Source organism: Carcharodon carcharias, chromosome 19 (genome assembly GCF_017639515.1).
Source record: "Carcharodon carcharias isolate sCarCar2 chromosome 19, sCarCar2.pri, whole genome shotgun sequence".
In the NCBI taxonomy this organism is placed as follows: domain Eukaryota; kingdom Metazoa; phylum Chordata; class Chondrichthyes; order Lamniformes; family Lamnidae; genus Carcharodon; species Carcharodon carcharias.
The window spans coordinates 113,863,534-113,877,096 of NC_054485.1; the positions used below are offsets into that span (position 1 = coordinate 113,863,534).

Consider the following 13,563-nt stretch of genomic DNA (forward strand, 5'->3'; position numbering starts at 1 on the left):
GATGGCGTTCTATTGGCAGATGAAAAAAAATCTGTTAATGTTTCCAGCAGGCACCCCTTCGCCAGAGCTCCTTGAAAACCTTTGTTCTGGTGATGGGTGTTGATCTGCAATATTGACATTTTCTCTCTTTCAGAAGCTGATGCGCTTGCTGTCTATATCCAGCATTTTCTGTTATTGATCTGAGTGCTTCTGTGGCACCTTGTGCCGTTGTGCGTTTTCATTGGCTTTGAATAGGATGTGGGGGGAAGGGTTCTGTATATTTGAACAGTTGGTCCCAGAACCTAAAAGTACCTTATACAGTGACTTCATTCCCCTTTCTAAACAGACAACCGAATGATATGGTGAAGCAATTGTTTCACTGGATTTGGCTGTTGAGGACAATTTAACAAATGTATTTTGTTGCATGAAGTCTGAAGGTAAATGGAAAGTGACCACAGTTTTGCAACTTTCCACGTGTACTTTTGTCATAGGAATTGCACAAATCTTGTGTTACTGTAACAGTTTAATAATTTGTGTAACCAGTCTGGTGAGTAACCCGTATCGCTCCTCCCTGACAGTGCTGTGTCTGTGTGCCTGATTTTGTCCTGCTGACTAATGTATTTTGTTTTGAACATCTCTGCATGACACCAGATCCCCTCAGGCTGTACAGAAGGCTGTGTTAGTTTAGGAAATGTGGTCAAACTGATTAAACGATTGGTCAAGTGGTCAGAACTCTACTTGGTGCATACTTAGCTGGGTGGGTGTAGCACTAGAACTGATTCAGGCCAGAGTGGGAACTGTGCTGTATGGGGGGAATGAGTGGCTTTTATAGATTTTTTTTTTAAACTCCCTGAGAAACTGGATGAACAAATCCTTTCAGCTCTGCGACTTGCTGGGTTTCAATCCAACCCAGACTGATACGCTGAATCTCTTTTCTCTAGTGGGTACAGATCCACAGCACAAGAATGTCCACTATGGGCTCCTCAGAAAGGTAACCAGCCTGGCTGAGAGATGGATATGCGACACAAATGCTCCTGGGGCTAAGCCTTGTTGATTGGACAGATTGGCGGGTGTCTTGCCCTGCATCTTATCTGGACGCTCCACATTTATCAGGTACCCAAAGTGCAAACATGTTCCCTTGGCATTGCAATCAAAATCATTCAGATGCCACCATTTTTTTTTGATGAATTAACTGTCTTTTTCGCATTTCATATTTGTGTAGAATTCTGTGGAGCCCCTCGATGATTAATCTGTGCATTAGGCAATTAATAATGAAGTCCCTTTTAGCTCAGTGGTAGAAATGTCATCTGAGTCAAGAATTTGTGGGTTTGAGTCCACTTGGAGACTTGAGCCCACAACCTAGGCTGATACTTGCCCACTGTGCTGAAGGAGTGCTGCACGACCAGAGGTGCTGTCTTTCAGATGAGGCATTAGCCTGTTCTACCCCCTTGGGCAGGCACAAAAGATACTTTGGCAATTCTGGGGTCCAAGGGAACGAGTGTTGCGAAAAGCAGGTCTGGTTATGTATCTGGTTTTGTGATCTTGCCATTCCCAAACTGTTTGCTACATTAGTGTGCCTTTTTTAGAAAAAAATCTTCACTGGCCATGAAGCTGTGGGACATCCTGGGGTTGTGGAAGGTGTCATATTTTACATGTTCTTTCTCTCCCCATCCAGGGTGGGGCTGCATCAAGTCAACTCTCCATCACTTCCAAAAGAAGCTACATGACCCACAGTTTACCCATGAGTTAGATGTCACACGAAACCTCCGAACCACCCTGTCAGTTAATAATCTACCCGTGACATCCTGTTCCTAACTTTTCAAAATGAAAATCCAGGGCAAAGTTTAACTTTTTGAATAATTTTACAGTTTAAAAATGTTTCTTGGGAGAGATTCTTTTTTATTGCACAAATTCCTCACAGAAGAGTTAGTCATATTTTTGGAGCACAGTATTGTAATTGCCGAGCTTCAGTTGTGACCCGTCTTGTTCTGGTATCTTGAAGTTGCAATGTATGTTACGTTTTTGAGAACTGAGTGTTGATTGTGGAGGAACTACAGAAGTGACGTGAAATAGCAAATAATTGGAATCGTGTACCCATGTTTCCTCAGTGGAACGCCCTCTCTTTAAATGAACAAAAATCATACAGTAAGAAGCTTTCTTGGGCTGATTTTTAAAATTCTTTCATGGGGTGCGTGGAGCAGCATTTATTGCCCATCCCTAATTGCCCTTGGGAAGGTGGTGGTGAGCTGCCGCCTTGAACCGCTGCTGTCCACGTGGTGTAGACACACCCGTGGTCCTGTTAGGGAGTTCTGGGATTTTGACCCAGCGACAGTGAAATCTAAAAGTTTAAGGTTCATCTTTCAAAAGCACGTTGTACTTTCGGAAATCTGACGGGTTCTGAGGAGTGGGTCGGCCGCTTTTCCTCCAGGACTTGTGCCCAATGTGGGACCTAAACGACCCTTGCAGGTATGTGTTTCCAACTTGATGTCCCAAGGCAAATCACTTGCCAGCTACTGTTTGTTAAAATCCTCACCCTAGTTGCACTAATACACTTAGGAAGCTGTATTTCATATCAGATTCAGATCCTTTGTCTCCGGTTAAAGTGTTGTGGAGAAGTGGGCTGAGAGGTTTCGGTAACCCTAGGTTTCTCCACATGTGGGTTCCTGCTCAGTCAAGAAATCCAATTACCTCAAATCATTTGCCCTGAGTGCTGCATCCAGTGTGTTGCATAAGATTCAACCCCATGCAGATACAATGAAAAGAGACGTTTATCTCTTCAATTATGTACAGATTGTTTCCTTGGAGGCTTATTTGTGACCTTGTGTTGGGTCGTTGGACTTCCTGAATCTCGGTCAGTTTTTAAGCTCATTTTGTCCTTCAATAGTGAAGCCAGGAGGAAGAGCAGTGAGCGGGAGGGATTACTGTCAGTAACAATAGGGGGAGGTGGTGGCATAGTGTTATTGTCACTGGGATAGTAATCTAGAGACCCAGGGGAATGCTTTGGAGACCTGGGTTTGAATCCTGCCACAGCAGATGGTGGAATTTGAATTCAATAAAAATCTGGAATTAAAAGTCTGATGATGACCATTGTCAATTGTCGTAAAAACCCATCTGGTTTACTGATGTCCTTTAGAGAAGGAAATGTGCAGTAATGTGGTTGACTGTTAAATGCCCATCTGAAATAGCCTAACAATCCACTCAGTCGCACCAAACTGCTAAAAACTCAATAAAAAGGAATGAATCCTGGTGGACCACCCAGCAACGACCAAGGCACCGGAAACGACAACGGCAAACCCAGCCCTGCAAAGTCCTTGCTAACAACGGAGGGCTTGTGCTGTCCAAGACTTGCTGCGCCCCTAGCCAAGCTGTTTCAGTACAACTACAACACTGCAACTATGTGGAAAATTGCCCAGGTATGTCCTGTCCACAAAAAGCTGAACAAATCCAACCCAGTCAATTACCGCCCCATCAGTCTACTCCCGATCATCTGTAAAGTGATGGAAGGGATCATCAACGGTGCTATCAAGCGGCACTTGCTTAGCAATAACCTGCTTGCTTACGTTTAGCTTGGGTTCCACCAGGGCCACTCAGCTCCTGACCTCATTACAGCCTTCGTACGAACATAGACAAAAGAGCTGAATTTCCAAGGTGAGAGTTACTGCCCTTGACACCAAGGCCGCATTTGACTGAGTGTGGCATCAATGAGTCCTAGCAAAGCTGGAGTCAGTGGGAATCGGTAAAACTCTCCCCTGGTTGGAGTCATATCTAGCACAAGGAAAGATGGTTGTTGTTGCTGGTCAGTCATCTCAGTTCCAGGACATCACTGCAGGTGTTCCTCCAGATAGTGTCCTAGGCCCACACAATTCAGCTGCTTCATCAATGACCTTCCTTCCATCATAAAGTCAGAATGTTCACCATTCGTGACTCCTCAGATACTGAAGCAGCCCATGTCCAAATGCAGCAAGACCTGGATAATATCCAGGCTTGGGCTGACAAGTGGCAAGTAACATTCACGCCACACAAGTGTCAGGTAATGACCATTTCCAGTTTGAGAGAATCCAACCATCACCCTTGACATTCAATGGCATTACCATCGCTGAAACCCTGTTATCAACATCCTGGGGGTTACCATAGAGCAGAAACTGAACTGGAACTAGCCATATAAATGCTGTGGCTACAAGAGCAGGTAAGAGGCTGGGAATCTTGTGACGAGTAACTCATCTCTTGACTGTCCACCATCTACAAGGCACAAGTCAGGAGGTGTGATGGAATACTCCCCACTTGCCTGGATGAGTGCAGCTCCAACAACATTCAAGTTGGACACCATCCAGGACAAAGCCCCACTTGATTGGCGCCCCACCCACAAACATTCATTCCCTCCTCCACTGATGAACAGTAGCAGCAGTGTCTACCATCTACAAGATGCACTGCAGGAATTCAGCAAGCCTCCTTGGACGCATCTTCTAAACCCACAATTACTATCATCTAGAAGGACAAGGGCAGCTGATAGAAATAGAAGTTCCCCTCCAAGCCACACACCATCTTGATTGGAAATATATCGCCGTTCCTTCACTGTCGCTGGGTCAAAATCTTGGAACTACCTTTCCAGCAGCACTGTGGGTGTACCTACACTGCATGGACTGAGCGATTCAAGAAGGCAGCTCACCACCAACTTTTCAAGGGCAACTAGAGATAGGGAATGAATGCTGGCCCAGCCACATCCTGTAAATGAATTAAAAATAACTTGTATTTTTACGCACTGTAGATGTTTTAAAACATCCCAAGTGCTTAACAGGAATGTTTGCGAGGGGATATTCAGGCAGATGACCAAAAACTGGTCAAAGAGCTAAGTTATAAGGAGCATCTTAAATGGGGAAAGAGATCGAGAGGCAGAGAGATTTATGGAGGAAATTCCAAAGTTTGGGCCTTGGCAGCTGCAGATCCAGTCTCCAGTGGTGAAGTGATTAAAATCCGGGATCTCAAAAGGCTGGAATTACTGGAAAGCTTGATACCTTGGGATTGTGCAGCTGGAGAAGGTCAGAGGTAGAAACGCAGAAGGAGACTGTTTACTTCCTTGAGCCTGTTCTCTTCAATGAATTTGTGGCTGACCTATGCCTGGCTCCATAAACCTGCTTTTGCCCACGTCCCTTTGGCTAGCAGAAATCCAGCAGTCTCCGTTTTGAACAGCAGATGAGCTGAGACAGGGCGATGGCACAGGTGGAAATAGATGGCCTTCATGATGGTACGAATGTGAGGTCGGAAATTCACCTCATGAACCCGAGATGAACAGATCCTGGCTTAACCTCAGTGTTGCCAGGGAGAGGTTGGAGCCTAGGGAGTGGAGTTTGGAATGGGTATAGAAGACAATATCTTTGGCCTTCCTGATATGTAATTAAATTATTTCATTTAATATACTTGATTAGCACCCCCTCTACCACTGACGTGCAGCAGCAGTGTGTGTATCATCTACAGGATGCACTGCAGGAATTCACCAAGCCTCCTCAGACAGCACCTTCCAAACTCACATCATTGAGAAGGACAGTGGCAGCAGATAGATGGGAACACCACCAGCTGGAAGTTCCCCTCCAAGTCACTCACCATCCTGACTTGGAAATATATCGCCGTTCCTTCACTGTCGCTGGGTCAAAATCCTGGAACTCCCTCCCTAACAGCACTGTGGGTGTACCTACACCACATGGACAAAATCTTGGAACTCCCTCCCTAACAGCACTGTGGGTGTACCTACACCACACGGACAAAATCCTGAACTCCCTAACAGCACGGTGGGTGTACCTACACCACATGGACTGCAGCGGTGTAAGAAGGCAGCTCACCACCTCCTTCTCAAGGACAATTAGGGATGGACAATAAATGCTGGCCCAGTCAACAAAGCCCACATCCCATGAATGAATAAACAACTGGAAGTTAAAAACTGAGTTAACGGGCTGAATTCTAAGACTCCATTTAGGCACCTCTGTGGCCGTTTGGGCGGGCAAATGGTAAAAACAGTACCACTGGGCAGCTGCCGTATCCTCTGCTCCATCACCACATGGACTGCCACAGTTCAAGAAGGCAGCTCACCACCATCTTCTCAAGGGCAATTAGGGATGGACAATAAATGCTGGCCGAGCCAGCAAAGCCCACACCCTGTGAGTTTAACGAGTGGCTTTGTTTGCGCCCAATCCATTCATGAACAGTACATTTAAAATGTAGATCTCCCTATATGTCTTGCTGTGTAAAACTGGATAACAATTGCTTTCTCTCTAAAAGTGGACCATTTAAACTGAAGAGCACCTACTGAGAACACTTCTGTTGAGGCCATTGGAGTTTTGAAGAATTGAGGCGATTTCATTGAGCCATGACATTGAGTGGTCTTGATGAGATGGATACCTTAGAGGTTGTTTCCCCTTCATGGAAAGCCTAGAGCTAGGGATCATCGTCTCTGATAAGGAGTCGATCACTTAGGATGGAGATGAGGAGAAACTCCTTCACTAAAGGAATTCTCAGAGCTGTGGCAGCTGTTGTTACTCTAGGGGAAATTGAGGGATATTGGAGTTGGGAGGGAGAGTGGAATTCGGCCCAGAAATCAGTCTTGATCTTAATGAATGGTGAATAGTTTTGAGGGGCAGAATGGCGGCTTCTTGCTCCTAGTTAGGTCCTTATTGAATTTAACGTGAGAACTTCTCTCTCTGACCACAAAACCTGCTATTATAAATCAGTCAGAAAAGAATGAGGAGAACAAACTTGCTTTTAAATATTTTCTTTGACAGAATATCCCAGAAGTGGTTCACAGCCAATGAATTGCTTTTGGAGCCTAGTCTTGGTTTCGTGTGGCAGCAGGTTTATGCACAGTGAAGATAAATTACAGGATAGTTTCAGGAGCTAAAAATCGAAGATAATTGAGAATAAATTCAAATTGAGGGTGACTCCTCCATTCAGTGAAGTGCTTTGGGGCTTCCTGAGGCTGAAAGCTGTTACAGAAATGGAAGTTGGTATGGGAATTATTAATGGGAACTGCCACAAGAATTACTCAGGTTTTAATTGCATCACTGTGACAGTGCTCACAGCTGCTTTGACACAAAGTCCTTCCCTAAATCTCTCCGTCCATCTACATCTCTCGTCTGACGTTCCACAAGACTTATCCCTTTGACCAAGCTTTTGATCATCCACCTGATAACCACCTTCAGTGGCTCAGTGGCAAACTTTGGTAAAATTCCTGTGCCCATGCCTTGGGATGTTTAACCAGAATAAAGATATATAAATGCAAGTTGTTGCTGTTGACCTGTGTGCAAGGGACTGAGACTTACTAATCCCTATACTCTGCAGCCTTTTTACTAAATGGGGGAGGGGGCTAGATATTTATTTTCATTCCACTGAGTTTGGCTGGATTCAGGGCCTGGCCCTTGAATAAAGTTCCGACATGTCTGCTTTCTGAAGCTGAGTTACTTGCAGCCCAACTCTGTCCCCACAGTTAATACTGAGAATCATTTGATTCCTGTCAGCCCATTACCTTTTCACCTGAGTTTTAAAAGATTATGAAGGAGATTTAATTGCGTTCTTAATAGGATCACACTGTGGGGACAGAGCTACTCTTTGAAAATGGCTGCATTAATTAAACCAAGGTCCATAATTGCAACCTGGAGTGGATTATTCAGAGATGTAATGATGGTTTTTCAAATTGCATGCTTTCTGAGCTCGGTAGGAAACTGGGTGAATCTGTACCAGTTTTGTGCCAGGTGTCAGCACCACAGGAGCGTCCATGGCCCCAGCAGCCCTCTGCTGTGTAAGGGGGGGCTTATGTTGGTTTACAAATGATAGAGAGACTTGTTTTTGTAAAGCACTTTTCACGACCTCAGGACATCCCAAAGTGCTTTACAACCAATGAACTACTTTTGAAGTGTAGTCACTGATGCAGGATACACACGCAGCAGCCTACTTGCATGCAGCAAGCTCCTCCATAAATTGATGAAATAAATTACCAGCTTAACTTTATTTTATTCATTCACAGGGTGTGGGCTTCACTGGCTGGGCCAGCATTTGTTGCCCATCCCTAGTTGCCCTTAAGGTAGTGGTGAGCTGCCTTGAACTGCTGCAGCTCATGTGTAGGTACACCCACAGTGCTGTTAGGAAGGGAGCTACAGGATTGTGACTCAGTGACCAAGTCGGGATGGTGAGTGACTTGGAAGGGAACTTCCAAGTGGTGGTGTTCCCATCTATCTGCTGCCCTTGTCCTTCTAGATGGTAGATGTCGCGGGTTTGGAAGGTGCTGTCCAAGGAGCCTTGGTGAGTTCCTGCAGTGCATCGTGTAGTTGGTACACATTGCTACTACTGTGCGCTGATGGTGGAGGGTGTGAATGTGCCAATCAAGCGGGGCTGCTTTGTCCTGAACGGTGTCAAGCTTCGAGTGTTGGAGGAGCTGCACTCATCCAGGCAAGTGGGGGGTTTCCACCACACTGCTGACTTATGCCTTGCAGATGGTGGCCTGGCTTTGGGGAATCAGGAGGTGAGTTACTCGTTGCAGGATTCTTAATCTCTGACCTTATGTAGCCGCAGTATTTATATGGCTAGTCCAGTTCAGTTTCTGGTCAATGGTGACCCCCCAGGATGTTGATAGTGGGGGATTCAGTGATGGTAATGACATTGAACATCAAGGGGTGATGATTAGATTCTCTCTTGTTGCAGATGGTCATTGCGTGGCACAAATGTTACTTGCCACTTGTCAACCCAAACCTGGATATCGTCCAGGTCTTGCTGCATTTGGACATGGACTGCTTCAGTGCCTGAGGAGTCGTGAGTGGTGCTGAACATTGTGCAATCATCAGCGAACATCCCCACTTCTGTCATTGATGAAGTAGCTGAAGATGGTTGGGCTGAGGACAATATTCTGAGGAGCTCCTGCAGTGATGTCCTGGAGCTGAGATGATTGATCTTCAACAGCCACAACCATGTGCCTTACTGCTAGGTATGGCTCCTACCAGCAGAGGGTTTTCCCCCAGTTCCCATTGACTGCAGTTTTGCTAGGGCTCCTTGATGCCACACTCGGTTAAGCATAGCCTTGATATCAAGGGCAGTCACTCTCACCTCAGCTCTTTTTTGGTCCAGTTTGAACCAAGGCTGTAATGAGGTCAGGAGCTGAGTGACCCTGGTGGAACCCAAACTAGGTGCCAGTGAGCAGTTTGTCGCTAAGCAAGTGCCGCTTGATGACCCATTCCATTACTTTATTGATGGTTGAGTAGACTGATGGAGTGTTAATTGGCCTGGCTGGATTTATCCTGTTTTTTTGTGTACAGGACATACCTGGGCAATATTCCACATAGCCGGGTAGGTGCCAGTGTTGTAGCTGTACTGGAACTGCTTGGCTAGGGGTGCAGCAAGTTCTGGAGCACAAGTCTTCAGTACTATTGCCAGAATGTTGTCAGGGTCCATAGCCTTTGCAGTATCCAGTGCCTTCAGCCATTTCTTGATATCATGTGTGATTCCAATTGGCTGAAGCCTGGCATCTGTGATGCTGGGGATCTCCGGAGGAGGCCAAGACGGATCATCCACTCAGCACTTCTGGCTGAAGATTGTAGCAAATGCTTCGACCTTACCTTTTGCACTAATGCGCTGGGCTCCCCCATCACATAGGATGGGGATGTTTGTGGAGCCACCTCTTCCAGTGAGTTGTTTAATTGTCCACCAGGGGGACTGGATGTGTAGGACTGCAGAGCTTGGTCCTGATCCATTAATTTTGGATCGCTTAGCCTTGTCTATCACTTGCTGCTTATGGTGTTTGGCACGTAAGTAGTCCTGTGGTTTAGCTTCACCAGGTTGACACCTCATTTTTAGGTATGCCTGGTGCTGCTCCTGACACGCCCTCCTGCACTCTTCATTGAACCAGAGTTGATTCCCTGGGCTTGATAGTAATGGTAGAGTGGGGGATATGCTGGGCCATGAGGTTACAGATTGTGTTCGAGTACAATTCTAATGCTGATGTCCCATAGCGCCTCATAGATGCCCAGTTTTGAGTTGCTAGATATGTTCAAAATCTATCCCATTTAGCATGGTGGTAGTGCCACACAACACGATGCAGAGTATCTTCAATGTGAAGGTGGGACTTCATCTCCACAACGACTGTATGGTGATCGCTCCTACCAATACTATCATGGACAGATGCATCTGCAGCAGGCAGGTTGGTGAGGTTGAGGTCAAGTTTTTCCCTCTCAGTTGCCTCACCACCTGCCGCAGACCCAGTCTAGCAGCTATGTCAGGCTAGGACTTGGCCAGCTTGGCCAGTAGTGGTGCTACCGAGCCACTCTTGGTGATGGACACTGAAGTCCCTCACCCAGAGTGCATTCTGCGCCCTTGCCACCCTCAGTGCTTCCTCCAAGTGGTGTTCAACATGGAGAAGCACCGATTCATCAGCTGAGGGAGGGTGGTACACGGTAATCAGCAGGACATTTCCTTGCCCATGTTTGACCTAATGCCATGAGACTTCATGGGGTCGGAGTCGATGTTGAGGACTCCCAGGGCAACTCCCTCCCGACTGTTTACCACTGTGCCGCCACCTCTGCTGGTTCTGTCCTGCCAGTGGAGCAGGACATATCCAGGGATGGTGATGGTGGTGTCTAGGACATTATCTGTAAGGTATGATTCCGTGAGGATGACTATATAGGCTGTTGCTTGACTAGTGTGAGAAACAGTTCTTCCAGTTTGCTGTTGTTTCCGGTGCTTTGGTCGATGCCGGGTGGTCCGTCCGGTTTCATTCCTTTTTTTGTGACTTTGTAGCAGTTTGTTACAACTGAGTGGCTTGTTTGGCCATTTCAGGGGGCAGTCAAGAGTCAACCACATTGCTGTGGGTCTGGAGTCACAAGTAGGCCAGACCAGGTAAGTCTGCAGAATTCCTTCCTTAAAGGGCATCAGTGAACCTGATAGTTTCATGGTCACCATGACTGAGACTATCTTTACATTTCAGTTTTTATCGGTTGAAATTAAATTCCATCAGCTGTGCTGGGATTTGAACCCAAGTCCCCAGAGCTTTAGCCTGGGCCTCTGGATCACTAGACCATCTTCCCCTGGTTTGGAGAGAGATGCAGGAGTTTTTATCGGGGTTCATCCTGAGTAGCTTTGTGATGCAGGACTCTGCCCTCCTCAAGCTGTTCCCCGGGGTTTAGGGTGGTGTGTGGGACAGCAAGATAAACATCAACTGCAGCTGGAGAACCATCAACTCAGTGAAAGACGCTCCTTGGTCTGCCCAAAACCTGCTGGTTTTCAGCTGCAAAGAGCTGTCCGGGCTGAGTGGTGCGGACTGGCACATTCCGAAGTCCAGGGCTACATGCTGAGGTATGCAGTGAAGTTGCAGTAGCAAAAGACCACTGTCTAGTGCCCTCCTTTAGTACACTGAGGGTTTGGGAGCCATGTAAACCCTTTTGGGCTGTAGGTTGGACATGAGATGAAGTTTGTAAATATGAGCTATAATCAACAGTGCAGTGAAGCACCCAATAGTGCCACATTTTGAAATACACCTGGTTTACACACTAACTTATGTCATGTATTTTTATAAATTCTATGAATAAAGTCTATTTTTGGAAAAGGTGGATGGTTACAATGTGATGGTGACTGTGATTGAGGGCAGACTTGCTTGTAAACGTGAACTGTGATCGTTGACTAACACGTCTACTTTCTGTTTCCACCCTCCCCGCTTCAGTTTGTGGAATTCTGTGGGTCTTTAACGGAAGAAAACCCGGAGGTGATAAATTTCCTGCAGAGAAAGTACAGCAAGGCTTTTCCGGACTATTTGGCCTCCACAGAGTTCCGCAACGTTCTGGGCCGCTGCCTCACCCGAGTGCAGGGCAAGAAAAGCAAAGTCTTTGTTTACATCAATGAGCTCTGTACGGCACTCAAAGCCAACTCTCAAAAAACTAAACTTGCCTTAACCAACAGGGACAACTCCAAGCAGCCGCTGGCTGCAGGGCCTGAGGGTCAGTCTACCCAAGATGTTAAAGAGCAGAATGACTGCTCCGAGAGGACTTCTGCCCAGTCCGGGGATGTCGCCTCTACCTCAGTTACACAGGCCACCGCCATAGCAACCGCCAAAAAGAAACATATTGGCAGCGGGTCACGCCGTCAGATCCGCTACCTGGAGAATCTCTTAAAGGTTTACGCCGATGAAATCAAGCGGCTTCAGGAGAAGGAGCTGGACCTGAATGAGTTGCAAGATGAGGATTCCTCTTACATCCAGGAGCACCGACTCAAGAAGAAGATGGTGAAGATCTTCGAGAAGCTGTGTGAGCTGAAGAGCTGCTCGAGCCTGACTGGTCGGGTCATCGAGCAGCGCATCGCCTTCACCGGCACACGATACCCCGAAATCAACCGCAAGATCGAGAGGTTCATCAACAAACCGGATCATTTCCCTGACTACCAGGACATCCGGAACATCATGCAGAAAGTCAGCGTCAAGCACTCGTTAGGACTCAGCCAGAGGCAGATCCAGAGCATGGCACAGGATGTGTTCCGGGAGGTTGGCAATCGTCTGCAAGAGAGGCGCCACCTGGACTTGGTGTACAATTTTGGCAGCCACCTCACTGATGATTATAAGCCAGGTAGGTGGGTCAGTGGCTGATGCTGGGTGGGTGGGAGCGTGGGATGGAGCATGCTGGGCGTGTGATGATGTAGTGGCCTGTGCTGTGGAAATGCCACCACATGTTTCAGTGGGGAACCACAGGACAGTCTCCTCCACTACAGCATAAATGAGGTGGAGTCTTTTATAAAGCTTGCTTTTGCTCTTGGTTAATCTTGGTGATGAGCTAAGAGGATTATCTGCTCTCTCTCTTGGCGTTCTCTCTGGTGAGCAGAGCACTGGCTGCGTAGTCATGCTGTGAACAGTTCTTTCACCAGCCTGAGAGACTGTGGAGCTGTCAGTGTAACCCAGAACAGCTGCCTCATCTCACCATTCACCAGCATCGCAGTATAACCTGTTTTTCTTTATTTCCAGGTAAGGACCCAGCCATGACCGACATCACCTTAGAGAAGCGGCTCAGGTCAAACCGTTCCATCGCTCTTGGCCGCCTTGATGAGGTGGTGCGGAAATATGCTGAGATTCAGGACGTTGGTGAAATAGAAGAGGAAGAAAAGAGGAAGAAGAAGAAGAAACTGCTCCAGTCGGCGGTGACCTCCACCTCTGAGGCCTCCAAAGCGAATGCTGAGGGGGTCAAGGAGCAGCAAGAGAAGCTTCTAAAGGTGGATGAAAGTAAAGGGAAAGAACCAGAGGAAGAGGAGATGGAAGAGGAGGATGCTCGTGACTCTGAGGAGGAGGAGGAAGAGGAGGATGACGAGGAGGACTTGTCATCAGATCCGGATATTGAAGAGGAGCTGTCAAAGATTGAGGAGGTTGTAGAAGCTGAGGAAGAGCCACAAGAAGGTAACTACTACCTTGTGTGTTTTAGAAGCTGCTTCGATATCCTCACACGTTGCTTGCAACCAATCATGAGAATCAGGAAGAGGAGTGGACCATTTGGCCCCTTGAGCCTGCTCTGTCAAATAGATCAAACTGTCTAACTTGGCAGGGAATGTACCCATAACCCAGCCTCAAATAATGTCTGAGGT

The 13,563-nt window shown here is 47.0% G+C and overlaps 1 protein-coding gene across 2 annotated transcripts in view; it reads left to right on the forward strand.

Moving 5' to 3' along the window:
- The window catches only part of daxx (death-domain associated protein), a 57,909-nt gene that overhangs the window by 11,251 nt on the left and 33,095 nt on the right, over window positions 1-13,563 (forward strand). For both annotated transcript variants that reach the window (XM_041212572.1, XM_041212573.1), the window contains exons 2-3: window positions 11,666-12,560; window positions 12,953-13,378. In XM_041212572.1, the coding sequence (XP_041068506.1) occupies window positions 11,666-12,560; window positions 12,953-13,378 (1,321 nt within the window). The remainder of the gene's footprint in view (window positions 1-11,665; window positions 12,561-12,952; window positions 13,379-13,563) is intronic.